Source organism: Mustela putorius, unplaced genomic scaffold (genome assembly GCF_011764305.1).
Source record: "Mustela putorius furo isolate JIRA1106 unplaced genomic scaffold, ASM1176430v1.1 tig00003850_pilon_pilon_pilon, whole genome shotgun sequence".
Classification (NCBI taxonomy): Eukaryota; Metazoa; Chordata; class Mammalia; order Carnivora; family Mustelidae; genus Mustela; species Mustela putorius.
In genome coordinates, this window is record NW_025422002.1 from 9188166 (window position 1) to 9215270 (window position 27105).

The 27105-nt window shown below is 51.0% G+C and overlaps 1 protein-coding gene across 1 annotated transcript; it reads right to left on the minus strand.

Annotated features, from left to right (window-relative positions):
- Nucleotides 1-112: 112 nt before the first annotated feature.
- SSUH2 (ssu-2 homolog) lies at nt 113-27105 on the minus strand. The gene is made up of 12 exons (XM_004738428.3): nt 27005-27105; nt 17326-17424; nt 16849-16930; nt 15199-15328; nt 13984-14044; nt 12861-12985; nt 11777-11839; nt 10156-10241; nt 8716-8808; nt 8043-8148; nt 6142-6249; nt 113-1653 (listed from the first exon to the last, which is right to left on the minus strand). The coding sequence occupies exons 1-12, from the start codon at nt 27030-27032 to the stop codon at nt 1507-1509; spliced, it is 1128 nt and encodes a 375-aa protein (XP_004738485.1). The 5' UTR covers nt 27033-27105; the 3' UTR covers nt 113-1506.

Here is a 27105-nt window from a genome sequence, read left to right on the forward strand (position 1 = left end):
ATAGAAAGAGACAGAAATAGAAAATTAAGTCATATCCTGGCTGCAGCAAAGGCCATAAAAATAGGTAACACTACAAAGAAAAACACATAAGAGTTATGCAATGGCTGTAGGATCCAGGATTTATCTGGGATTTCTGCCAAAACCTAAGGGACTAAGGGCCCAGGGGCCAGTGACCCCCTGGTGCTGAACGGGAACAGCGTCCCTTTGGCTTCACTTTATTCCCGCTGGATTTTTCTCTCATGGTTTACACATCAACAGCAAGTACAGGTCAGTAGGCCACAACCTTAACATACTTGAGGCTCCCATTTTTTTTTATCCCAAAATGACCCAAAATGATCCACTTACATACCATGTTTTTAAAAACAACAAACAAACAAACACAAAAGCAATTTAATGCCCCAGCTGAAAGAGCACGGAGAAATGAGAAGAAAGTAACATTGTACTGCACCTATTTCAAATTGTGACGGCGAAGGCAGGACCGCGTGAGGGGCTGTAATGAAGTCGGCAGGGAGTTTCTAGTTTGGACTTCAGGGAAGAGAGAGGACCAGAGCAGTTCCTAACCAAACAGGAAAATCAAAGAGCAGAGCTGAGCGGTAAGTGAGATGAGGGCAGTCCGCAGGCCTCGAGGAGGTTCTGGGTAACCAGGTCTCCGTGACTGTCAGGGGCAGATCTGCGAGCTTCATTGCGCAGAGCGCTAGCCAGCCAGCTTTCCTGCTCTGCATTCACCAAATGCCAGGAGTGTCCCTTCCAAGCACCGCAACAACCCAAGCCCGTGCCCGCCATCGGTACAATGGCCCCGGACGCAGCAGCATCCTGCTGGAGCCCCACGGAGGTGGGCTGTAAGGACACCAGGCTCAGAGGGGCTTCCCGGACTTAGAGAGCTTCAGGAGGAAGAGGAGGAAGGGAGTCCCGGGGTATTCTCTCTCTCGGTTTCCCCTGCCACCACCGTCCCAGGGGCCAGAGGGACTGGGCAGGCAAGCACGGACCTCATCCTGCCCTCAGCGTCCCGCATGTGCAGAGCGTGCGGCATCAGCTAGGTTCAGCCAGCATGGGAGGCAAACAAAGTCTGAGCCTGGAAGGTTGTCCTCCTGGTTCACGTCCCGTTTCACGTCTCAATTTCCCCTTGTCTTCCATGCAGTCCCAAGGGAGCTGGACACCTGTCTAAATGCTGCTGCTCCTGTGAGCAGGACCCCACCAGCCGTTTGGCCAGACTCCACAGGGGACAGCAGTAACTGAAAGGAATATGCAGAATCCCGGGGTGGGGCATGGCAGGTGAGGGTGTAACTGCTCATTTGCATATCATGGTCCACAGTGTTCTAAAGAAATGTGCCTAGCTGAATTCTTGTAGGTTAAATGCATGATGGATCCCACCAGAGAAGCTCTGGAAAGACCAGGGATTTGACATGATAAGCTGAAGTATCTAGAAGGACACCCAGGGTTTGTATAGGATTGTCCGACGTAGCCAATGATGAGTAAACTCCCGGCTCTGGAGATGGCTGGGTCCCGTCAGATGATGGTGCAGCCACAGCAGTACCGCTCAGGGTAATCGACCACGTACACTCTGTGGTCCGTGCCGTAGATGTAGTAGACGTAAGTCTGTCCTTGGTACCAGTAATGCACTTCTGTGAGGGGGATCAGCTCAATGGTCTGGCGCTGGGGAAACAATTGCCCAAGAAAAAACTTCAGTGCTCTAGTCAAGTCATCTGCCTGTTTAAGAACCTTCGGTGGCTCCCTACTACCTGTGGGGTGAAGTTCACACTCTGGAGTTGGCATTTCGGTTCCCGTGTGCCTTTCTAGGTGTATCTCCTACTACACTCCTTCATGCACACTAAACTCTGTTCCAAACGGACTTTTCAGCCTTAGCCACCATCTGATGCTACGTTTCACAAAGTGGGGACACAGTCATCCCCAAGGGAGTCCCGGGATGTACGGTAAGCCTCCAGGCAAATAGGACATCTTTCAGGAGCGTTACTTTTTGGGGGACACCTGGGTGGCTCAGTGGGTTAAGCCTCTGCCTTCAGCTCAGGTCATGATCTCAGGGTCCTGGGATCGAGCCCCGCATCGGGCTTTCTGCTCAGCAGGGAGCCTGCTTCCCCCTCTCTCTCTCTCTCTCTGTCTGCCTCTCTGCCTACTTGTGATCTCTCTCTATCAAATAAATAAATAAAATCTTAAAAAAGAAGTGTTACTTTTTAGATGGGGAGGAAGGGCGGAGAAAGGTGGAAGATAAAGTCATTTTAACCATCTCTATATTAATACAGCCATGGAGATATTAGGGAGTAACTTATACAATTTGAATTAAATTTTAAAATAAAACAATGACATCAAAGAAATTCCAAAATCTGGTGGTCCACTTCAGACATTTTTTCTCAGGACACTCCGTACCTCACCATGGTCTTGCACTGACCTTCCTTTGAAGGCCTCTCGCGCTCTGGCATCTTCTCAGAGCAGTTACTCTTCCAAAACTGTGGGACCCCCAATGGAATGTGGAAGACCACCTTGGGAGGAGAACACTGGAACCCTACTGAAATACCCTCCTTCCTCTGCTTTGGGTGCAGAGGAAAGCTACTCCTCAACACCGAAGCTAAGCTTCCTCAGGGATGTCCCGTGGTCCAGGCTCTGCATCAAAACCCCAAAGTTCTTCTACATGAAAGGCTTCTTTGTCCCAGACCCACATCTAGGGGTCCACAAACCCAGAGGGAGGTGGTGTGGATGGCCCAGGGTTAGACCTTTTTACTTCAGGAAGTTTCACTCCTTGGAGACAGTCCTGTCCCCAAGTCCTATCACCATAGGTGATGGTCCAGAGGCCACTGGAAAAGGGGAAACAGACTAGGCAGGGCATTTTGAGAAGCATGCTCCCCACTGGACAGGAGGGGCAGCCGAAGAGCAGTGTGACATTGTGGCAGAAGAGAGGACTCAGAGTCAAGGACTGCCTCTTCCATGAAGGTCCCTGCCTGATCTAGAGTTTGCTTGTTCTAGGAAATGGGGATAGAAGCTTCTAGGCCACAGGGTTGCTGAGATCACCAAATGAGATCTGGAGACTTTCCATATGACAGAAAGTGGTGTCTAAGTGGTAATTTTGGAAATCAAAGGCAGAAGACCCTCTTTCTGTTATAGAAGACACAAAATGGGCACCAGGAGACAAGAGAAGGCGGGAGCCTACATCACTGCTCCAAGCACCTGGGCAGTGGGGTCATGGTCACTCTCGTTTCCAGAGTTTTCTGCCAAGATCAAATGGAAAATGATACTGGTTCCAACCCCTCCTGCCTCTATTTGCTTTGGATTCAAAAGGCCTCCAGGTCTGAGGCTACGGATTGATTAGGACATCAGCTGTCATCAGGTGGCTGCCTCGTAATCAGCCACAGATGAGTCGGCACGCCTTGGTCATCCCCCAGGAGAGCAGTTTCCATGTCTGAGAGCACTGGAATGGGGGGAGGGGACACATTGCCATGACAGGTGTGTGCTCAGGCTGACTCCATGTGCTAAGTTCTCAGTCCTGAACCAAATATCAGCAAGCATCTTTGTCTACAGATGCAGGTCCAGAAAGATTCACAAAAGAGCTGTTTTCTCCCATGGCACTTCCTTTTAATAAAATCCATCCTCCTGCCCCTGGTTTACCCTTCCCCGCTCTGGGACTGGTTCACAGGGGTCTTGTGTTGCCCAAGACAGGACTGTCCTGTAGGGGACAGTCCCAAAGATCCAGGGCTGCCACGGACACACTGTGTGGTCTTGGGCAGCTCATTTGCCCTCTTCAACCTCAGTTGCCCCAGCTGCCAAATCAAGGGCCCAAAAAGGACTCAAAGGGTCACTTTCAGAAGTAAAAGAATCTCAGAATAACCAGTGTCTGCAAGCTGCTAAAATCAAGCCCTTATCTTCTTCCCATTCCTGTAATCAATACCCCAGTTCTGGGGGCTCTCATGAGACCCAAACCATTAATACTAATGAGGCAAGAGCAAAGTCCCACAGGGATGATGGGATGATGCTCTGGGGGGTTCCACAGACTCTGTTCTTCTCTCACCCACATTCCTGCACATCTGCTTCTTCTCTGCTACTCACAGACCATTGTTCTTCCGCAGGGTCCTGTCCTTGAGATACAGAAATCCCCTCACATGCAAGGAGCACAGCCGGCCTGGGAAATTGCGCCCAATGATTGGATGGTGCCAAACATCACGAGGCCAGCCCCCTCATCTCCAGGCACACAGTTACCTGGTACTCAGAGCTCCCACGGGATGGAGCAGCGACTGGACATTTGCCACACTGCGCCATTCTGTGACCTCTGCTCCCCCCTCCTCTGGCTCTGGCCCCCCTACTCCTTCACAATTTTCTCCTGGGAGCACTTTCTTCATAAATGTCCTGCACATAAGCTCTCATCTTGAAGCTGCTTCTGTAGCCCCCAACCTAAGGCAACATCATCCAACCCAGCTCATTTTAAAGATGAGGACATTGAGACCCTGAGAAGGGAAGAGCGCAGCTTGGAGCCATGCGCATGCATGAACCTGGGATGCGACCAGTCCTAGCGGTGTGTCTGGCCCCAACTCCCCCTCAGCGGATGCCCCCATAAACCCGCATTGGCTTCCAAGGAGTTGTGTATCTTGAACGCACCAAGTAATAACATTTGGCTTGGAGCTAGGGAGTGGGTTCTTCCCCTGGGCTCTTCCACTAAGCAGATGTGTGGTTTCAGGTAAGTTACTTCCACTCTTCCAGCTGGAAACAGCATGGGTTGGGGCTAGGAGGGGGTAGCTGACTGCAGCCGGCACGCCAGAGCCAACCCACCAGTCCATTCAGTATTCCCAGCGTTTTTAAATTTTTGTTCTCTGTACTGAAAAATTGGAAGATGTCATATAAAAATCTGGAGTTTCAGGGGTGCCTGGTGGCTCAGTGGGTTAAAGCCTCTGCCTTCAGCTCAGGTCATGATCCCAGGATACTCAGATGGAGCCCTGCATCAGGCTCTCTGCTCAGCAGGGAGCCTGCTTCCTCCTCTCTCTCTGCCTGCCTCTCTGCCTACTTGTGATCTCTGTCAAATAAATAATCTTAAAAAAAAAAAAATCTGGAGTTTCAGAGGTCTGAAATCGCTGCCCTGCGCCTACACCAAGATGAGTGGTGGCCCATCCCTTTGGATAAGGCGGCTCTCCCTACCATGGTAGCACCAGCCATGGCAGGCCTTTACGTTTGTAGTGCCCCAAATCCATGCTTTCTGAGGCCCACTGCCGCTCCAAGATGGCTATCATTACTTTTTAGTTAAATGCACCTTTCTCTCTCCTGCAGACAGGGGAGATGTGCAGAGAGAGAGAAAGAGAAATACTCAATGAAAAGGGACCAGAAGAAAAGGCACATTTTGAGTACCAGGTTCCAAGCATTTAAAGCAAATTATTGCATCTCTACCAAACCCTGAGGTGATGGAAACATCTCTTTTTCACTGGTGAGAAATCGGACTTCCGGGAGGAGGAAGTGGCTGGTCCAGGACCACAGTGAGACACAGAAAACCAGGATATAAGCCCAGCCTACAAGACTCAGGGAGCTCCAGCGCTGGCTATTCTCTGGCCAACCCCCAGCTCCCCGCCCCAGCCCCGTGCTCCCACAACCCCTCAAAACCTAAACAGGCACCACCGCCATCTAGTGGCCATCCCAACACAGCACCAACGCAACCCTTAGGCCTGAAGCCAATCCCCCGACAAGAAAAGGGGCTCTGAGGGGCAGGACCCCCGGTGCCAGACTTCCCCAGGACCCCGAGTCTTGAACTTTCCCTCTCCCTCTCTGAAGATTCTAACCCACGGGGTTAGAGTCAAAATCATGCTGAGCCACAGTCCTGCTTGAAACCCTACAGTAGCTTCCCCTTGCTCTCAGGATAAGAATCCTAATCTCTACGTCCAGGCGTCCGCCCAGGGGTGCCACCTGCCCGCGGCCCCACACTGCTCTGCTCTCTGCCCTCCGGCCACACGGCCTCTGGCCAGTCTCTAGTACTTCCGAAACTGGGACTCCTTTCCTCCACCCTTCCCCTAGCTGGCGCCTTTGCTCCCTTCTTTGGAAGGGGACCCCTGCTGTGGGAACCGCGCATTCCTTCCTGTGACCAGAGAGTCGGCACCCTCAGGGCCCCAGCCCGGCCCCCAGAGCCTCGCGACAGCCCCCAGTGCCCACCGCACTCACCTGCTGAAGGACTCGGGCGCGGGAAGGCAGGGTGGCGCTGTGCTCCGCGATGCCCCTCTGCGAGGCCAGAGAGATCTCCCGCAGCGGGAAATCCACAATGGGGTACACCTGCAGGAGAGAAGCAGCCCACCTCGCTGGCCTAGCCCGGGGTGTCAGCACCCGAAACCTTGCGGCTCTGATTCATAACATAGGGGCTGGAAAAGGAGCCCAGGCAGGTTTGGGGGAGGGCCCGAGGCCACCCGGTGAGTGGGTGGGGATTGTCTAACTTCCAGGGGGCTTTGATTACCACCCTGCCAGCCTCAGGAATTCCAACCAAGAACGGGGGACTGTGGACAGAGCACTCCTTCACCTGCAGCCCACTCTCTCACCCAGCACCCCTCTGCCGCTGTCCCACTGGGGCGGGGGACGGGGCTTCCTAGGGACATGCCGGAGCTGAGCCTTTAGGAAGCCAGACTGACTGGGGCAAAGAAAGGAGGCTGAAGATGATTATTCCGCCATAAAAAAGCAGGAAACCCTCCCAGTTGCAACGACAGGGATGGACACTGAGGCCCTCATGCTAAAGCAGATAAATCAGAGAAAAACAAATACTGTATGATCTCACTTACATGCGGAATCTAAAAAACAAACTCATAGATTCAGAAACAGATTGGTGGTTGTGGGGTGTGAAATGGGAGAAGGTGATAAAAGGTGCAGACAGAGTTATAAAATAAGTAAGTCCTAGGGACTTATGTACAACGTGGTGACTGTAATTAATATTGTGTCGTATGCTTGAAATTTGCTAAGAGTCTAGATCCTCAAAGTTCTCATCATGAGAAAATAAAATTTGTGTGTGATAAGACATTGTGGTGATCATTTCACAACACATACAAATATTGAATCACTGTGTGGTACACCTGAAACTAATACAAGGTATGTTAATTATGCCTCAATTTTTTAAAAATACAAACTATAAAGTCAAAGAAGCCAATGTGAAAAGGCTACTTATGGTTAAAAGAGAGAGAAAGAAAGGAAAAGAAAAGAAAAAAGAAAAAGGTAACTGAGCACCTGACCCTCTTAGAGAAAACATGCCCTCTCAGACGTCCCATAAAGACTTAAGTTCCCTGCCAAGGCCTACAGCAGAGGTTGGCAAATCTATAAAGGGCCACTTAGTAACTATTCTAGGCTTTGTAGGTCATAAGGTCTCTGCCTCAACTATTTGACTCTGCCCTTGCAGCAGGAAAGCAGCCACAGATAATATGTAAACAAACAGGTATGGCTGTGTTTCAATAAAACTTTATTTATAAAAGCAGGCCAAGGGCCAGTGTTTGCCAACACCTGCCCTACAGGACCCTACATGATCTAACCTCTGGCACCTCTCGGGTCTTAGGTCCTTGCTCTGCGCAACTCACATCCCTCCTGTCCCACCCTCTGCTGTTCCTCAAGGCCTCCCTCTGCTGGACACCTCGGCTCCAGAAATTCACAGGGTCCACACCCCAAGGGCACTGTCCTGGTCTTTGCCTGCCGCCCGCCCCCCCCCCCCGCCCCCGTGTCACTTCCCAGCCCCCAGCCGAAACCACACCCATTCCTGTCTCTTTCCCCTGCTTGCATGTTTTCAGTGACTCTTACCACCGTCTGACATTGGAGTGAAACATTATTACCATTTCCCTCACCAGACTATGAGATCCACTAGGGCAAGCGTTTGGTTTTACAGTATCCCCACAGCCTACAATAGTGCCTAGTATGGGAAGAGGGTCTCAAGGTTTGTGTCAGGGTGTGGGGCAGGAAAGGAGGGGTTGAGCCCTGTTCCAGCCCAGCCTGCCTCTCCAGGAGAATGCAGCCCTCCCCCTGGGAGGGCGGGGGCGGGGTGTGTAGTGGGAGGGGAACCCAGCTTCCCTTGTGATGGTCTTTGAAGCCCTCCTTACCATGGTGTTTTCATCCTTAAAGAGGCTTTCTCCTTTGGCTTTAGCAAGGAGTTCCCCAGGGCAATTCAGGCGGTGCTCAGTCACGAACTCAAACAGGCTGTTTTTCCTGGAAGGGGAAAGGATGAGGAATGGTGTACACAGTATGGGGGTAAGAGCATGTTTTCGGAATGAGGCCGACCTGGGCTGGAGGGTGGCATTACTACTGCTGGGACCTCGGGCGAGCTCATTAGCATCGTCACCTGTATCATGGGGAAATGGGAGTACTTGGAGCTCTGTTCTATTAGCTCATTTTGTCCTCACCTGCGAGCACTTCACACCGTACCCCCCAGAAGAAACCCGGAATGCATGGGAACCTTTCCTGACATGGGGATTTAAGACCCAGAAGGGAAGGCCCAGGCTTGAGTGGCTGCCTGCACTAGAAGGCGGCAATGGCAGAATTTGAACTCGGGTCTGTCTGTTGTAAAGCCTGCCAGCATCCAGCCACCCCGTCTCCCAACCCCCAGCCTTTCCCAGGACCTCTCCCCTTCCCAAGGTGCCTGAAGCCCTTTTCTTCCTGCACAGGTCCCTGCACTGTGAAAGCCCCAGCCAAATGGAGTTTCTCCGCAGAAAGTAATCCTGGGCAAATCCCCCAGCCAACCTCACTGGGCCACAGTATAGAGACACGGCCACATACCACACGATGACCAGCTGGATAAAGTGCAACAGCTTCTTCTCCCCTTTGCAGGTGGCACAGGTCTTGCTGCCCCTCCCTGAGCATGTGCTGCACCTGAGAGGGGCATGAGGTCAGCACCACTCGGGTAGTCAGGGGCCTGGCAGCTTCTACAAGGCCCAGGCCAAATCCTTCCTCATAGAGGTGGACTAAAGTGAGCCTCAATTGGTTCCCCCTGCCCACCATCTAGACCTCCTGCTTCTGGTGGCAATGCCCCAGTTTCCCTTTGGTGACCACTGACCTGACCACAGGAACTGTGGGCTTGCCCCCACCCCTTCTATGACCAGCTGGGGACCTGGGCTTAACCCATTAGCTTATTCTATATGTCTGGCCACAGTGGCTGACACAAAGATGAACATACAACCCTGGGGAATGCAGTGAGATCTGCCCTTGAACTTTTTTATAAAACTATCAGGAAAGGGATATCCTTTTTGACTGAGGTTACTAAGCTTGGAGCTGTTGGCTGTCCCCTCTGTCACCACAAGAGACAGCTTGCCTGAGAATGAAGACAACACAAAGGAAAGCAGGGTAAGGGTGGTGACAGTCTTGGTGACATTGTTTAAGCATCTGGATCCAGCTGAACCTGAAGCCATCCCAGAAATATAATACCAAAATTTTCTGTTACAAGGGCGGAATTTTTTTTTTTTTGTTAAGCTCATTTGAAATAGGATTCTTTCATTTTTGAACAAAAGAAACCTGAGCTTCTTTCCAAATCAAAGACCTTCTTTGCCTACCACAGGTGGCAGGTCTGCCAAAGCTTTGCTAGCTGCCTTCTTAGAAGGATGGCCTAGGCCTCAATGAGCCAAAAAGTATCATTAACCAACACAACTTTGTGAGGTCTCACTCTCGGGTTTCCTGTTTCTCTTTCAAGATTTATAAATACACTATGGACATGATTTACAAAATGCAATGAGCCACTATTTACAAAGCCCTGTGAACAGAGATGGAACTTTGTTGATTATTTAGTCAATCACCAAACTGTTCTTGACTCCTCCGTGCAGGCCCTGCAGTGAGTTATAAATAAGGGTTTGCCTAGGTTCTGATCCTCAAAGAGTTACAGATCTCACCTTCAGGTGGTTTTCTGTGTTCGTGTCCCCAGCATATAAGCAGGAAGACATCTCCCTTCCTTAAAGCACCCCCTCCCTTCTTCTCCACAGTGACTCTTTCTTTACGTCTGACCCATAGATTGCCAGATGAGTTCCAGTCTCATCTCAAAATAGCAAGCCTGCAGGAAAGCTCACCCACTCTACAAATATTTCCTGAGCACCCGCTAGGCACAGCACTCCGGGGCACAAGAGTGACACAACAGGGCACCCGATGGCCTCCGGAAGGGCAGACACTGAAAAGCAAGGAAGCTGGCAAGTGAGAGTCCTTCACCTCAGGGCTGGGGAGACCCGCTCCTACCTCCGCCTGCCAGACCCCGAGCACATCGGACACCTGCGGGACTGCTTGGCTTTGCGCTTGGCTCCGCTGCAGGATGGGCACCTCACCTGCGGACACAGCACAGCCTCAGCCCCCGCTGGCCTCCCAGAGAAGATGAGCAAAGGGCACCCTGAGACCCGCTTCCGATCCCAACCTGGTGTCCTCGAACAAGCCACATCCTCTCCCTGGGCCTCAGCTCATTCATTTGGAAGATGGGAGGGGTGACTCTTGTGTGTCTTTGCGCCGCTCCGGCTGCAGCCGGAGACATGACATACTCACATCTGTGTTTCTCCTGGGACACCATCTTCACCTGCTCCTCTCGGAGCCCCACAACCCCCAAGACTGCGTCCTGACCAAATGGCCACGGCCAGAGGGACTGGGAAGAGAGGGGCAGGCTGGGGATGAGGAGCTTGGTCTTGGAAAGTCCCCCAGGCTATGCTCCCACAGTTGGCTCAGAGTGGACTGTGGAGACCTTCCAGGAAAAGCCTGGGGGAGGACGGAGGAGAGGAAGGGGAGCAGGGGTGGAGAGAGGAAGAAAGAGTCCACAGGTAGGTGTCCAGGAAGGCCAGGAGAAGGCATATGGCAGGAGTGAGGGCACAGGAGACAGAAGGGTGGAGAGCCGCCATTGGGCCCCACAGGTGGCACGTGAGTAGGCAGAGGAACGCACAGTAGGCGGAAGTTGGGCATCCAAAGTGTGGAAGGGCAGGTGGGCAGAGAGAAGGTGGATGAAGGTGTGGCTTAGCATGGCAAGGGGTCAATATATGTCCAACAGATCAGAGCGAAGGGGGAGAGCTGAGGACATGTGAAGAGTGTGTGCTTCCCGCTGGGAGGGTCAGCAGGCCTGGAGGGTTCTGAAGAGAGTGCTTCACCGGAGAACCCGAGAACTCAGAATGCGCCCTTATTTGGAAATAGTTTTGGCAGGTGTCATTAGTTAAGACAAAGTCATGTTGGACTAGGGTGGGCCCCCACAAGGAGGCCTGAGGGGACGTGGGACAAGAAGCTGGTGGGGTGGCTCAGGGTCTCCAGAAAGAACCAGCCCTGGCTCACACCTTGATTTTGGATTCCAGCCTCCAGAAACATGAGAGAATAAATACCGCTTGTTTTAAGCCCCCCAATTTGTGGTAATTTATTACAGCAGCCCTAAGGCACTGACCCAAGACCCCTGTCTATTCTGTCTCTTGGAGCCGCCTGAACTTCACCTTCTTAGACTCATCACCGCATACTACATGTGCTGGTCACCTGTTGGTCTTCCCCAAGGACAGAGGGTCCCTGGTGGGGAGGCCCCCAGGTCTGAGTCCTCTTACAGAGCCCCAGCACTGAGCGGACACTCAGTCTCAATGAATGTTTAGAGACAGATGAGAAAAAGAAGAATTAAAATCATGAACCATAAACCATCAAAGGGAACAAAGGGCAGTAGCAAACACCCAATCCAACTTTCCCATTTTACAGATAAGCAAATGGAGGCCAGAAAGGGAGGATGACTTGCCTCAGGTCACACTGTTAGTGGAGGAGCCCCAGGCCTCCCCAGCCCAGCCCTCCGTCCCAGCGGGGACCCTCTTCCCACACGATCATTAACACCAGCAGCCACCCAGGCGGGACTCACCATGCCTGCCCCGTGGCAGCCGCTGCACTTGTAACGCCCACGCCCATGGCATTTGTGGCATTCCTGAAAGTGAAATGCTCTCCTTGGCTCCAGTTTCCCAAACACCAACGCCTCCTGATTTCACCAGCCCCACACCCACCCCATGGCATCACCAGGCCCAGAGTGGGAAGACAGCCATTCTCATTTGCCTAGGATTCCAAAGGGCCTTGAATGCCAAGCCAAGGAGATCATGCTGCCATCTCCTCGGGGCCACAGCCCAGTGGGCTCCAAGAGTCCACAGACTCCAAGCTCCATGTCCTAACTCATGATTCCATGCTAATCCACAAAAGCCGATGTTCTTGGCCCATTGGGTAGTGAAGAGGTCTTTAAGAATAGATTACCCCCCCACCCCCCAAAAATGCACAGCAGTTCTGTGGAAGGCAACAAGCTAGCTATTGGAATCTAATCCCTGAATCATTCTTGAGAAAAGAAGGGAACCCTCTCTGGACCTCACAAAGTTCTCATTGTATGAGGCTACAAAAACTCAGAGAGGAAAGTTACACGCTTGAATCAAGTTCTAAAGCAGCAATGAGAACATGATAGGAGATTTTTCTTCTGTGCTTCTGTAATCCATTAGGTTATCCTCACTTCGAGTTGTGATTATACGTCTATAAAACGGGACAGAAGTCAAATTCTGTCCCTTACAGACTTTGCTGGATATCCAAATAATGCTTGAGCTTTATTTTATATCTGTTTCATTCCGCACTTCCGCTGTTTACGGTCAGGCAAAGATAAAAAACAAAAATGAATCTAAAATACTCTGCCGGTCTAGGAATGTGAACACTCAGTGCTTACAGCGGGTGACAGTTTGGGAATCAGAATCATCCTTTCACTTGTGACTACTCCTTAACAAGCACGGAATTTTGTGTGGGTCTGTTGTAGTCCACGCTCTGGGTTTCCTTAGAATTTGCCTTACTGATAGCCAAGGAATGAACCACCAGCCTGCATTCTGGGTTCCTCTCTAGAGAGTTAAAGGTTGAGGAAATAGACATTGTCTAGGAAACCAGCCCAGAGAGAAGGGCAAAGATGCCTATAATCAAGTTACCTTGACCAGTGATGAGTGAGGGACTTGAAACTTCCTCGTGTCTTCCTGAAACATCGGGGGCACCTGGACTTTGATGTCCCAAAGCCTGGGGGAGGTCCCTCTTTGCGGCCCATCCACTGACTGGTCTGACACAGAAAGGGATCATTGTAAGGCCGGTGAACAGCTACAAGGACAAGCTTTCATTCGTTTACCAAATAGTATGGAGCCTTCATTGATGCCAGGCACTAGGCAAGATTCTGGGCTATGGGACAGGTAGAGAAGGAGCCCCTCGGAGTCCGCGCTTAAGCACCCAAGTGCTGGAGTTGAACAGACCTACCTTACCTCTCTGACGTCAACTCTCTGATCTCCAAAATGAGGGAAATATAGGGCACCCACCAGAGAGGGCAGTAGTGAAAATTAAATAGATGGCATAAAAATGCTCAGCACCAGACTGGCCCATGCGAGGGATCAGTAACAAGAACTACCATCACTGCCGCAACCTCCCCGTCTCCTCCGTCCTCCCCCCTGCACCTCCATTCAAGCAGATAGGGCACAGTGATGACCACCATACGATGTCACAAGCTATGCGGAGGGCTTTGGACCAGAACTGCATAAACTCAGAAGACTGACTCCTTCTATTGGAGAAGTGGTCAGCAGATGAAGAAATCCTGAAAGGCTTCATGAAAGAGGTGACACGGGAGATGAGTTTTGAAGGATGAACCGGAGTGGTCAGCAGAGAAGCAAGGGCATGGGGCTTCCCAGAGAGAATGCTCAGCCTCCCATAGGGGTTCAGCAGCAGGCAGGATGGCACAGTGAACGGGGTCCTAGGGACCCTGGGAGGCACTGGGGGTGGCCTTGAAGGCTGGCAGATGTCCAAGCACACATGCTTCCTCTGTCTGTGACCAAAGGCAAACCCTGGACTTCTTTAGGTCCTTCTGCAAACCACTTCCCAGACAGGAAGGATTTGCTGAGATTAGCACTGGAAAATCCGAGATGAAAGCCCACCCTCTCGTGTTACAGGAGATGGGGAAACCGAGGCTGCAAGCCAAAGGGTCTCTTGTTCAGGGTTAGTGGCTAAGACATGTCCTGATATTTTCCACCAGTACCTGTCAGATTTGCTCCCAATTAAACTTATTTCACTTACTAGTAAAGGGTTGAAATGTCCATTCACTTATTCTGGATTCAGTGAAAGTCTCTAGTCGATACTACAAAGGAAAAAAAAAAAAAACAGCATGTTCACACTCATGCCCTCTGGGAAGACAGCATTCTACAAAACGAGGAAGCTTCCCACCTGCCAAGCCTCAGAGGGGAAGTCAAAAGACCCCACTCCCAGCACCATAGGCTGCTGAGGACAAGCTGGCAAGAATGATTTCTGCTCTAGATACCCCCAGACACCTGCAGGGAGATCAGTCAGCCCCAGGAAGTCTCTCCTGACTGGCTCACAAATGCGGAAGTGTCAGCCTCTGATTTCTTTATACCCAGAATGTTCTACAAGGCCCGCTGTGGGGCAGCAATTGCCCTTTAATAAATGGAGGCCGATGGAGTCAGCTTCTCCAAACGTCTTCTTAGGAGCAATTTTTCTGCCTGATGTCGAGAGCCTCCTTCCTGATCTCATCCACAAAAATCACAAAACAAGAACGGGTCTTGGACATAAGCTGGCTCCTCCTTTGACGCTGGAGGAAACGGAGGCTCAGAGAGGCCAGTTGACTTGCCCAAGGACACACAGCTCACCGGAGCCTCTTCCCCCAGCCTCCCATTCTAACCATTCCCTGTAAGGCTTGTGTGTTTTCTGTGTGATTGTACACCCACCAGAGGATGGTTGTGTTGGTAGGAAGTGTGAACTTAAAATCTGTCCCATGGCCTTGTCTATCCAGAGTTTCAGGCTCAAGGGTAATGAAGACATGATTACTTGGGACAGATGGGACTTGGGGGATCAAGGAGACTAGGTAGAGGCTTCTCAGCCCACCCCTTCTGGTTAGTCATGTGTTTAAGGACATGTACTTTGGAGCCAGCAAACCTCAGTTAGAGTCCTAGCTCTGTCACTTCTAGCTGTACGTTTGGGGCAAGTAACACTTCGCCTCTCTAAACTTCCAGTTCCTCCCTGTGAACAGGTGACCGTCCTATCTACCATGTAGGGTACCTACTGAGGACCTCCTCAGATGAATATGTGATGTGCCTCCCACAGCGCCAGCACATTCGAGCTTTTCAGTGGACCCCAGACCGGAGAAGCAGGGTCACTCCTCTTCAAAAGCACCCCCCGCAAGACTCCTTTCTCCATTTGACATCACACAAACCACTGCCCACCCTGGACCTAACGTCTGAGACACCCCCGGGTTCCCCCCAGGCCCAGGCCCCTTACCCTGCAGAGAGTCTGCTGCTTGAGCTCCTGGATGATGAGGTCACCGGCAGCCGTGCTGCCGTAACAGCATTTGGAGCTCACAAAGCTGAGAAGGGCTTCCCGAGCCATTTGCTCTGTCACCATAGGGACTCTGCTGGGGACAGAGCACAGAAGCAGGGTCTCTGGAAAGGGCCTCCAGCTCCTCCAGGCCGGCCAGCCCCCCCCCACACCCGATGCAGATGGAAACTGAAGCCGGGAGAACGGGAAGGGCCTGGCTGTGGCCCACCGGAGCGGTCAAGGACTCGGGGCTCCATCTGGGGAGGGAGTCTCTGGCACAGGTTGCTGTGTGAACAGACGTCCCCAGCGGGGACACAGTTCTTTCTAGAGGACAGCAAAACTGCTTTAGCTGAAGCTCAGGGCTCACGGAAGGGCTGAGAGAATCTCAGAACTCAAACACATACACACATTTAAAGATGGAATATACATTTTACATTTTACATTTACATTTAAAATTGCCACTTTACAGATGAGGAAAACCGAGGTATGCAGAAGATGTCCCACAAATAGAAGGAGGCAAAGTTAGGCTAGACCACATGCCTGTCCTTGGAGACCTTGACCTCAGCCAGAGGAGCTGTGAGCAGTGTTCATAGGAAGACCCCAGGCAGGAGCTACCTGATGGTGGTCCCGCAGTGACCACCGTGAGCCTGCTGGGCTGCAGCGACAGTGGGTGTGAAGGGACACAACCAGTGGAACCAGTGGCCCCTTCCTTGACCTTCTCTCTGGATGCCTCCCCTCCTCCTAGAACACCCTTCCCTGAGGCCCAGCTGTCGTGCCCCCTCTAGCAAAGTCCTCTCCTGCCAACACTTCCAAAAAGCAAGAACCCTCTCCTCCTTCTTCATTTGCTTCTCCATACTAGCCCGACTCCAAACAGTAAGACCCTCTCATGCAAAGGGTTGTCACCAGCACCCCTGGCCTGGTGGACCAGAGGGACCTGTGTGCATGCAGGAGGTGTCAGGCCCAGAATGGCCAAGGGGGCTCCATGGAGGAAGTGGGGTCTGCCCTGGGCACAGGAGGTGGGCAACCAGGAAGGAGAAGGGGAGGCGCTCCAGGCAGCAGTGGGGCCAGGAGCATCCAGAAGTCTCCCTGGAGGCAGGACACAGCCACCAAGCCAAGAAAGAGGGGCTCCACTTTCTCTCTGCACAAAGCAGGCTGGAAAGCTGGAGCTCTGTCCAGAGTCCTGGGTCTCTTCTTCTTCTGTAAAGGGCTCGAGAGTAAATATTTCCGGTTTCCTGGGCCATACAGTCTCTGCCTCAGTCACTCCCCTCTGCTGGTGTAGCACAAAAACAACCCCAGAGAGTAAGCAAGCAAATGAGCGTGGCTCTGTTCTGATAAAACTTGATTTACAAAAATAGGCAGTGAGTTTGATGAGACCCAGGAGCTACAGTTTACAACCCCTGGTCGACACTCTGGTTCTCAGCCCCAGCTTGATAGCCAAACAGCCTGGGGAGCTTGGTAAAATGCACATTCCCGGCCTCTGTCCCTGAAGAATCTGATCCAGCAGGTCTGGGATCCGGAGGCGCCAGTAGGGTTGAGATCCGTGGACCCAAGAATCCCCAAGGAGGGCTCTCGGGGGCCAAGGGTAACATTCGATGCGATGGTACCCCTGCTCACCTGTGTTCCATGAATGAGGACCAGCACCTTTGTTCCAAGGGTCTCCCGGGAGCCTCCAGAGGTGGGAAGAATATCTGCCGTCCTGGGGCAGAGGGGAGGGGTCAGGGACTCAACAGCCTAGCTCAAAGGCACAGGTGTTTGTGGGGTGAAAGGAGGAAAGAAGGAAAGTGGCTGAATGTGAGGCTGAATGAGACAAAGGAAAAGAAGCCCCCACGCTAATGCATCTAATGCGAGAAGAATGGTTCTCAAAGCATCATGACTCCAGCCTTAAAAGCACATGGCTATGGCCATAGAATGTTTGTGGACACAGGGCTGAGGCCCCCCGTCCTCCCATTCCCTCCCGATGGGAACAAGAGGCTTCCCAGGACCCCCACGGGATTGATGAGCTATCCCAGGACTGGCCTGGCCCAGAGATGTCTCCCCAGCCAGCATGAGCCCCAGCAAGAGACTGCAGAAGCCAAGACCTCACAGACTTACCACCTCCTTCAAGAAGCCAGTCATAGCTGGGCAATCTCTCCAGGAGCTCAGCAGGGGGTGCCAGCGGACTCTCGGCCTCAAAGCTGAGGTCCACCACACCTGTGGAAGGAAAGCAGTCCTGAACCTCCGGTAGGGAGGTGGGGGGCAGCAGTGATGACGTCACCCAGAAGCTGCCGAATAAGGGTGGGTGTGTTACTGGAAGGACTCACAGTTTCACCAAGCCGGTCTCCCTCAGGCACCCGTGGGACACAGAACACATCTGTAGGGCAAGCACGGATGGGGTGGGGTGTGACCGAAGGGGCACGAGTAATCCTGATGAGAAAAACCTTCAGGAAGTCAGCTCCTGCTCACTGGGTCCCTACTCTGGGCCGGCCACCACGACAGGTGCTTTAGAAATGATGGGATCGTATGCCCTGATCCCAGGGGACAGATGCTGAATTAGCAATGCTCTCACTTCTTGGATGCTTCTCTCATTGAGACATGTATCTGCATCTCCTCACCTTGGCCCCGGGCAGCTTGAAAATGCTCCAAGCAAGGGAACACGGTGGAAGGAAGCAATGAGGAGGCCACAGCTTCTGCTTCTTGCCTCTGTCTTACACGGCCCTCTTGAGCCCTGAGCTGCGTGTAAGACATCAGGCTGCCTTAGTGGGGAGACCACATGGAGAGAAGCCCAGCAGAGCCCAGCCTTCCAGCCACTCCACCATCCTGCCAAGACACGGGACGCACACAAGCAAAGCCACTGAGGCCCCACCAAGCCAGGCTAGCTGCCTGCTGAGTACCCCGGAGTGACCCTGTCATGGGCTGCATGTCTGTGACCCCCCACATTCATATGTTGAAGTCCTGACCTCCTCAGGGAATGGGATTACAAGCTGAAGCCTTTGGTGGGGCAATTAGGTTTAGATGAGGTCATGAGGACAGAGCCCCGTGGTGGGATTAGTGCCCTGACAGGAAAAGAAAGAGACTAGGGCTTTCTTTCTCTGCCCTGTGAGTACACAGTGAGAAGGCGGCTGGCTGCAAGCCAGAAGCAGGCTCACACCAGCCTTGATCTTGGGATTCCCAGTTTCCAGCACCGTGAGAAATAAATGTTTGCTTTTAAGCCAGGCAGCCTATGGTGTTTTGTCACAGCAACTCACACTGACGAAGACAGACCCCTTATACAAGGGGCAGAAGAATCACCCAGCTGAGTCCTGCCCAAATTCCCGACCCACAAAACCATGAACTATAATAAAATGGGGGCTGTCTTAAGGCACTGAGATGCTGAGTGTTTCTTTATGCAGCTTCCCCTAACAGGCAGTCTTTGCCCTGGGACTCCCCACAGACCTGAGCAAGACTTTCTTGGAGTCACACCGAAGTCTGAGGCTCCTTGTTTCCCGCTCTCCTCTCACAAGTGTTCCCCCTGCAGTGTGGTCCTACAGGCGGTCGCTGCCCACACCTGCTCCCGCTCCTCTTTTCCTCCGCATGTGTTTCCAAGGGACCGCTGACACATGGAATGCCCTCTAGGTGTCTACTTCTCAGATGGCCCAAAGTGACACTTGTCACCCCATTCTCCTAATGGGGGAATAGGGTTCAGAAAGGCTGTGGCTCACCCAAGATCACAAGGCCTGTAAGTGATGGAGGTGGCTTCAAACCAAGGCTCATTGTTCTCCAAAGACCATGTTCTTCCCATGAGGCAGCCCCTGCAGAAGAACCCTCACTATTTACCTGCTGTTAAAACCTCATCTTCTACACTTAAAACTAAGAGAACACTGTTAATTATACTTCACTTTTTTAATTTAAATTTAAGTTTAAAAAAGCCCTCAACTTGATCTTCCAGGCTATGACAGAGATTCCCATAGCCCTGAGACTCCAAGGAGGAAAGCATAAGATAAGAATTGGCTCCTAAGGGTGCCTGGGTGGCTCAGTGGGTTAAACCACTGCCTTCAGCTTGGGTCATGATCTCAGGGTCCTGGGATCAAGCCCCGCATCGGGCTCTCTGCTCAGCAGGGAGATTGCTTCCCCCACCTCTCTCTCTGCCTACTTGTGATTTCTCTCTCTGTCAAATAAACAAATAAAAATCTTTTAAAAAAAAAAAAAAGAAAGAATTGGCTCCTAGAAACCCTGGACAACTCATAAAGCATCTCCCCATCCTGCTGCTACACTCCACCCTCCCACTTGGAGATACAGAAGGCAGGACTTCTAAGTCCGCTCGACATGAGGAGTCTGAGGCTCAGAGAGGTTACTCCAGTAGTCCTAGGGTGCACAGCAGTGAAGTCAGAGCAGGCTAGAGGCTCTCTGTTTCAGTTCCATCCCACTGGACCACCCCTCAAACCCATTCCCTGTAGCTCCCATGTTGAAGGACAAGAACCCCTCAGCTCTATCTTTCCAGTGGCCAACTTGATCATGGGAAGTTGACTTTAAAGGGTAAGATGATAAACGGTCAGAGGAAAGTAATTCCATCACATGAAGTCACTGAGCACACTCTGGTTGGTCAACAGCTGATCCATCTCACCCCCTAGATCCCTCCTTTTTTTTTTTTTTTTTTTTTAATTTTCCCCAGCTCTTTAAAGCCTAGAGCTCTTTCCCTCTACAAAAATAAAAATAATACACCCTGTCCTTTCAAGGTTAATAAGAACGGAGGCCGGAAGAAGCGGCAGATCTTGTTCTAAGTGGGAGCAGCTGAGGCTATCAGGAAATGGGAGGGCAGGTGGTGAGGAATGCTGAAACCCAAGGCCAAGCACCGTGGAGGGAGGAGGGGGGTGTCATTTAGACAAATGAACCATCTCATTCTTCTACTCCCCCCAAATTAGAAATGTCTGAGTCCTTTGACAATAAGGAATGCATACGCCTCTCTACGGTTTCTCCTTGCAGGAAATTTACAAAGGAAGCTGAAATAGAAGCATGTGTGCAGATGTAGAGAGTGCTCCTCTTAGCAGGAAAGCTTATCTTTGTCAACAAATGATTCTGTGCAGAAATAGGTGAGAGACCTGGGGTGGAGATGGATGTGATGCAAAGGGACGTTAGCCCAAAGCTTCACATCGGCGCCTGCCGACGTGTACTGAAAGCCCAGAGGTGGTCACTCATCGGGAATTATCATTCATACCTTGGTTCTGAATACTGTTTGCTCCCCATAAGTGGATTAGCATTTTCAGCTATTTTAGCCACCAGGGATCAGCAAACCTTTCCTGCAAATAGCCAGGTGGTAAACTCTGTTGATTTTGTGGGCTCTGTGGTCTGTTTCAATTATCCAACTCAGCTGCAAACTGAGCCGCAGATAATGCACGACTGCGTAAGCATGGCTTTATGCTGATAAAACTTGACAAAAACAGGCAGTGGGTCAGACTTGGCCCTTGAGCCGTGTTTTGGCCACCCTGCCCTAGACACTCATGGATAGGTTTGAGGGAGGGTCAGAAAGAGGGAAGCTGGAATTTGAACCTTCTGGGACCAGAGCCCATGCACGTCATTGTAGTTCCCATGAGCCCGGTTATCAGAATTCAGGATAGGTTCAGGGCTGGACTGCAGCCAAGCCAATTCCGGCATCAGAATTCCTGAGGCACGGTGGTTAGGAACCTGGGCTCTGATACGTCTGAGTCATGGACTGCCTGGTACTGTGCCAGCCACACATCCTTGCAGAACTCAATCCCCCGTCCCCCAGCTGTGAAACAGAGCAGATGCTATTAGCACCCATCTAATAAGACAATGTGTACACAGCCCACAGCCCTGAGCCTGGTGTTCAAGAAACGTTCAGTCAATGCCTTGGACCTAAGGAGGGAGGGTCTTCCTCTTTCTTTGTGCTCCTTTAAGCCAGAGGTGAAAATGTCAAACACAGAAAGAAAGGCAAGACCTTCAAAGCCCTCTCCCCAGGGAGGGCCCCCACCCAGCTGGAGGGCTTGGGTCTGCTAGGGCATCCAGACTCTCTGCTGCTAGAAGACAGAGAAATGCCATACGACTGCGACGACCAGCTGGAAACCAAACAAAGAGGCAGGAAGAGGGGAAGAATAAGAGGTGGGAAACTCAGAGCTCCATCCATCAACCAGGAGTCACCCTGACCTCTCGGGGCAGTCGTAATTCGTCAGAACTAAATTAATCTCACCATTATGTTATGGACAAAAAGAAAGGGCTCCAGGCTGACCTACAGGCAGATGTGTCATTTCCTGAGCCAACCTCAGTGGGCACAACAGGAACGTGGACGTCACGGGTCATTGTGTGACGCCCAGCATGGAGCACTCCGAAGGGGGTCCCCCCACCCCAGCTGCATCACTGTTTCTACAGGTTTGGGGCTGAGTTGCAACTGGGCCACACCACCTTAATACATGCCTCGTGTCCTGTGGCTCATAAAAGGACAGCACGGGTGTGATCTTTTTCTGTATTTAACGACAACCACTGTTTTTCTGTGTTCCCTGTTTGTAGAAGCACATGAGACTCAGAGGAGGGATCTGGGGCGACGAGCTCACACATTCACAGCAGAGCCAAAAAGAGTGCTTAAGACTAAGGTCCTGGGGTGCCTGGGGTGGCTCAGTTGGTTAAGCATCTGCCTTTGGCTCAGGTCATGATCCCAGAGCCCCAGGATCGAACCCCGCATTGCGCTCTCTGCTCAACAGGGAGTTTGCTTCTCCCTCTCCCATTCCCCCTGCTCCTATGCTCGCTCTCTCTCGCTCTCTCTCTCTCTCTCTCAAATAAATAAAATCTTAAAAAAAAAAAAAAAAACAAGTCTCAGATCTGAACTCTAAGCCAATGACCTTTCCACTTTGCTGAACACCCTATTGCTGCACAAAGGACATCAAGTGACGGCTGAGAAAGCTTTGCAAAATGTCTCTAAGGTAGTACTCACCAGCCACAAGCAATTTCTCTTTTGCGTAGAAAGGAATTTTTCTTGGGAAGCAAGGTATAATTAACGGACAACCTCTTTAACTTCCTCTTTTTAAAATGCCATTCCCTTTATTTCCAAGGATAAAAGGAGTCCATATCCTCTGCCTCTGATTCCAGCGCTAATCATCTTAAAAGCACTAAAAGCAGGGCCACCTCTCCACCCAGATGGCTTCCCACTGCCATTTTGTTTGTTTTGTTCCCATTTTGTTTGTTTCCTCCCTTGTCTCCTCCGACAGGGGTGAGAGCCCCTTTCAGACAGAGAACCCCCCCTTCCCACATACAGTCAGCGCATATAAATGCATCATCATTCGAATGATGCTGAAGATGGTACAGGAGAGATTCGGATGGTCAGATCCACACATGCCTCAAGTAGGATGGGGTTGGCCAGGACCCAAGAGGAGAGGGAAGGGGGGAATTGTTGAATGGGGTTAGAGAGGAAAGGATTCTGGAGATCGGTGGTGGTGATAGTTGCACAACAATGGGAATGTACTTAATATCGCCCAACAGCACAGGTAAAAATGGTTACGATGGCGAATTTCATGTTATGTGAATCTTACCATAATTTAAAGTAATAAAAGTAGGAAAGTCAGGTGATCACAAGAGAAAGAAAAGAGTCTTGGCTATGTTATTTAAGAGCCTCATATCAAGACCAGAAAGGTTGACCAGGCCAACACATCTTTTAAACACCACAGTGGCTCACTAAAGTCTAAAGCTTTCTTTTCCTTTTCTTCTTCTTCTTCTTCTTCTTCTTCTTCTTCTTCTTCTTCTTCTTTTCTTTTTGAGAGTGAGAGAGCACAAGCAGGGGAAAGTGGCAAAAGGAAAGGGAGAAAGAGACTCCCCACTAAGCAGGGAGCCCAACACAGGACTCCATCTCAGGACCCCAGGATCATGACCTGAGCAGAAGGCAGGCCCCCGGCCAACTGAGCCACCCAGGCACCCACCACAGTGCCTGGCTAACATCTGAGCTCCAGCCCTTAGCAGAGAAGGCCCTCTCTTATTAACTGACCCTATAGTACTCATGGAGTCTCCTCCTCTGATGGGGGGAGAAAACCTCCCCACTTGTCCAGAACAGGGTGAGAGAAGGGAAAACAGTCCCAGTGGCTGGGGGGTGGGGACAAAGAGCAGAGCAGAAAGTAGGGAGGAGAGAGAAAAGCCTGCTTGGGGCTTGAGAGGAGACAGATGTGCGGGAGACAAGGAGAACATATCTGGGAGAGCAAACACAAGGCCGACAGTGGGAGTGAGACCAGCCTCAAAGAGAAGGCCGGGGCGAATTTGTCCTCGGAGATCTTCAGGTCCCTCTGGCATGCCAAGAGAGAACCCGGCGAATGTTACCACAAACCTTCAGTTAGTTGGAATGTGGAAGTCTTGCTTCGCAGGAAGGGTCACCAGGCCAAGACAGGGCCATGGGGGTCGGGGGTCGGGGGTGGGATCGGCAAGGGCTGGCCTGTCACTTTGGGACACTGATGTTGGCCTTCATCCTGGCCCATACACTGTGCCATTTCTCCCAGGCCTTGTTCCGGCTCTTCCTGCTCAGGACACACCCCCTCCCCTCCTTTAAGCTGACTTGGTCCAGGCCTGACCTCCTACAGAGCCTGCCTGGGCGTGCTTCCCTCTCCCCGCGCCCCTCCGTCCTCTGTTCTGCTCTTTGTTATTGTTTCTACCAAACAGCTTTCTAAGAATTATTTAGAAAAAGCCCAGCTGAGGTCTTCCTCCTGCACAAGGCTTTGAACACCTAGAAGGTAGAGCAGTACGTCCATCTGTATTCCCCCAGCCACGAGGACAGCACCAAATAGCTAGCCTTCCGTGTAGTCTGGGGGGAAAGTCACCTTATTCTTTAGGGCTCTGGTCTTCTCTCCCTACAACAGGGCTCAGGGAATACAGTCACTGGGAGGAGCACTCGGGAAAAAAAGAGAGAAAAGGACACTCTATCTTTCCATTAAGAGTTTCCCCCTCTTGGGAAGAGGGTCAGGGCCAAGTTGGCAAGGAGGGCCTGTGCTCCTGGTGGCCCTGCCTCCCTCCTAAGGTATGTACACAAAAGGCCCATGGTCAGTTACCAAGGCTATTGGAAGCTGGGCCCTGCCACAAAGCCCAGCATCTTTCCCATCAAGCTACCCTGATAGCTTCTTCCAGTCTCTCTTCTCCAACTCAGAACTGGGCTGGGAGGAACACTAAAGACTAAGTCTTTGGGGAGCAGAGCTGGCCAGGGTACCAAGGGAAGAGTCCCATCTCTCAGCACTGGGTCACTGGTGGTAACAGTGGTGTGGCTTCGGATCATTGCTCCCCCTCCCCAGCTATCAGCACCCAGGAGTAAGGAGTTGCCACCTAGGTCCTATGGTCCGAATCACATAAGACCCCTCCTCAAGTTATGGGGATGAGGCTCGTCTGACTTGAAGACGCTCTCTTGCACACCATTTCTGGGAGGGAGTTCAGTCTGTACTAAAACAAGCTGTATTATAAGAGATACGGTTTTTAGAAAAAGGGAGGGGTTTTTTTCTTCTTCATCTCTGGGTTAGGACCTCTTAGAGAAGAGTGATTGAAACCACATTATACCTGAGCCCATCGGAATAACAGGACCTAGTCATGCTAGAAAAGAAAAAACTCTGAAGGCTTCTTATTTTAAACAGGAAACAGACCTGTTCTGAGTAGGCTTGGGGAGGAGTGGAAGGAAGTTAAGAGCAAAGAGTTGAAGTGCCAGGGAAAGAGAGATCAACTGAGCATAGGAAAGAACACTTGACCGCCTCTGCTATGGAAGGGGGACCAACCCATCATTGAGGCATCACCACCAATGGTGGGAGGTGCTGCGGGAGCCAAATGCTATCAGAGCTAAGACTGAGCTAAGAGGCCTTTGTGCTTACTTTCACATGGACGCCACATTCCAGAATGTCTCCATCCATGCCTAATTTCAGTCCCACAGTGTGTCACTGGAAGAATATAATCTCTCTCTAAAGCTGCCCACATTCCAGACTCGAAAATGAAGGGGACAGCATTTTTGTGCCTGAGGAGGGTAACTCAACTGGGACAAAGTGGGCAGCCATCTCTTGCCTCAGGAGGGGCATTGCAATTATGTAGTCCTGCAGCGGGCTCCCTTTCCAAAACCTGGACAACTACTGACCTGGTCCCAGAGATCATCAGCATGGCTTCTAAATCTTTTCTGGACAATTCTGTCCCATGCAGTAGACCTGTGGTTTGATTATATTGGAAACCAGCACGTAAGATGACCCTATGACAGGATTAGCATTTAGAATTTTAAGGGAACTAAAGAGTTAACCTGAGTCTCACCTGGCTTACTAAAAGGCAGGTGCCAAACAGAAACACGGCAGGTGATAATACTTGTCATTAATAGCGGTTTAATTTTCAAGCTCTGGGGACAGAATCTGGTAATTTTCTAGAATCAACATTTCTTCCATGCCTACTTAACTCTGAGTGATGTTGGAGGCACTTCACATCCAGTAATCTTTTACCAATTCTTCCAGATGACATGATCTATATTTTTATTGTGAGACATGTACCTCAGAGAGGTTAAGTGACTTGAGCAAAGTCAACCAACAATTAGGAGGCAGAGCTTGGATCTGAATCCAGATCCGACCCTAGCCCATTGCTACCAAGAAACTCCTACTGTAAACTACAAGACTGCTAATGAGCAGTGTTTCAAAGAGGAAAAATTGTATTTCATTATTTGCAGAAGTTTATAAAATTATGACTACACAATTTCCAATATATCAGAGATCAGATTAAGTCCAGCTCAAATACATGATATCTCTGTACAGTCTCCCAATTCAATATGAAACAGGATTCCAACAAAATTTTAAATGTGTTGCTGAGATTCACATGGGTTTATTTCATATCCCATTTCAGCTCTGAAACTTAAAGCTTTCAGATACCTACATTAAAGACAATAGTGCTGGACCAGCAAGGGACCTTCAAAGTCCCCAAGTTCAGGAACCATGAAAATGTACTAATGTCACAAGCCTTGCCAGAATTCAAATGGAAGCTGAGGACTGCGCTCTCCCCCCAAAAAACTACATTCATACAACATTTTGCCCTCACCTTCATGGTCTTCAAATTAGGAATTCCTGCCCCATCTCCTTTTATAGATGAGGAAACTGAGGCTCAGAGAGGTTAAATGACCTACCCAAGATCACACAGCTAATTCATAGCAAAGCCAGGACCCGAAGTCTAGCCTCCCAATCCCCAATCTGACACTTTACCACACTGCCCCTTCCAAATTCAGGATCAAACATTTTTTTTTTCTTTAAACATGGCACATTTCTTCCTAAAATGCTACCTCTGTCTTCATCTCTTTCAATAGCCCTTAGATTCCATTGTATTTCTGTCCCAGGAATGACAATGTTGGGCTCACCAGGACTGTGTTTTTCAAGCAATAATGAACTCATGCCTCTTGGCAAGAGGAAGATCACGAATAAAGACCTTCCAGGAATGTCTTTCAAATTAACCTCACCTCAGAACTGAGCCCAAGTGTGGTAGTCAGGCTCACATGCGGCTGGGGCAAGAGAGGGGTGGGGAACGGTCAGCCAGAGAAAAGAAGATTGAAAGATACAAGCCTGGGACGGTGTTACCATGGACAGGGTGGAAAGTTCTCCTCTTGCTTGTTACCATCCTCCTCCACTGCCCAGAGGCACATAGTGGAACAATAGCCAGCAGGAGGCAAATGGGCTTTCCACACGAAAGGAAGGAAGGAAGGAAGGATGCTCTCAGTAACACAGACCCAAACCCAAGACAGCACAGAGGCCAGAGGGAAGATTTCAATCAGTGCTGGCCACAGATGTGGGCGCCCCGGGAACCCGGCCCCGGCCCCGCCGCCGGCTGTACTTACTGTCGTCTTCACTCAGATCCCTGTCCATGGTGCAGACGTCCAGCCTAGGAGGTGTCTGACCTACCCATGGGCTCCTCTGGCTGCTGGGATCGGAGGGACCA

Bases quoted from the DNA above. Each gene is read 5' to 3' on its own strand.
- SSUH2 (XM_004738428.3), bottom strand. From the start codon at position 27,032: ATGGACAGGGATCTGAGTGAAGACGACA. The intron at 16,931-17,325 runs GTAAGTCTGTGA...CCTCTGCCCCAG, and splicing joins CTGGCTTCTTGAAGGAGGTG to GACGGCAGATATTCTTCCCA. The intron at 14,045-15,198 runs GTAAGGGGCCTG...TTTCCTTTGTAG, and splicing joins AGCAGCAGACTCTCTGCAGG to TATCGACTAGAGACTTTCAC.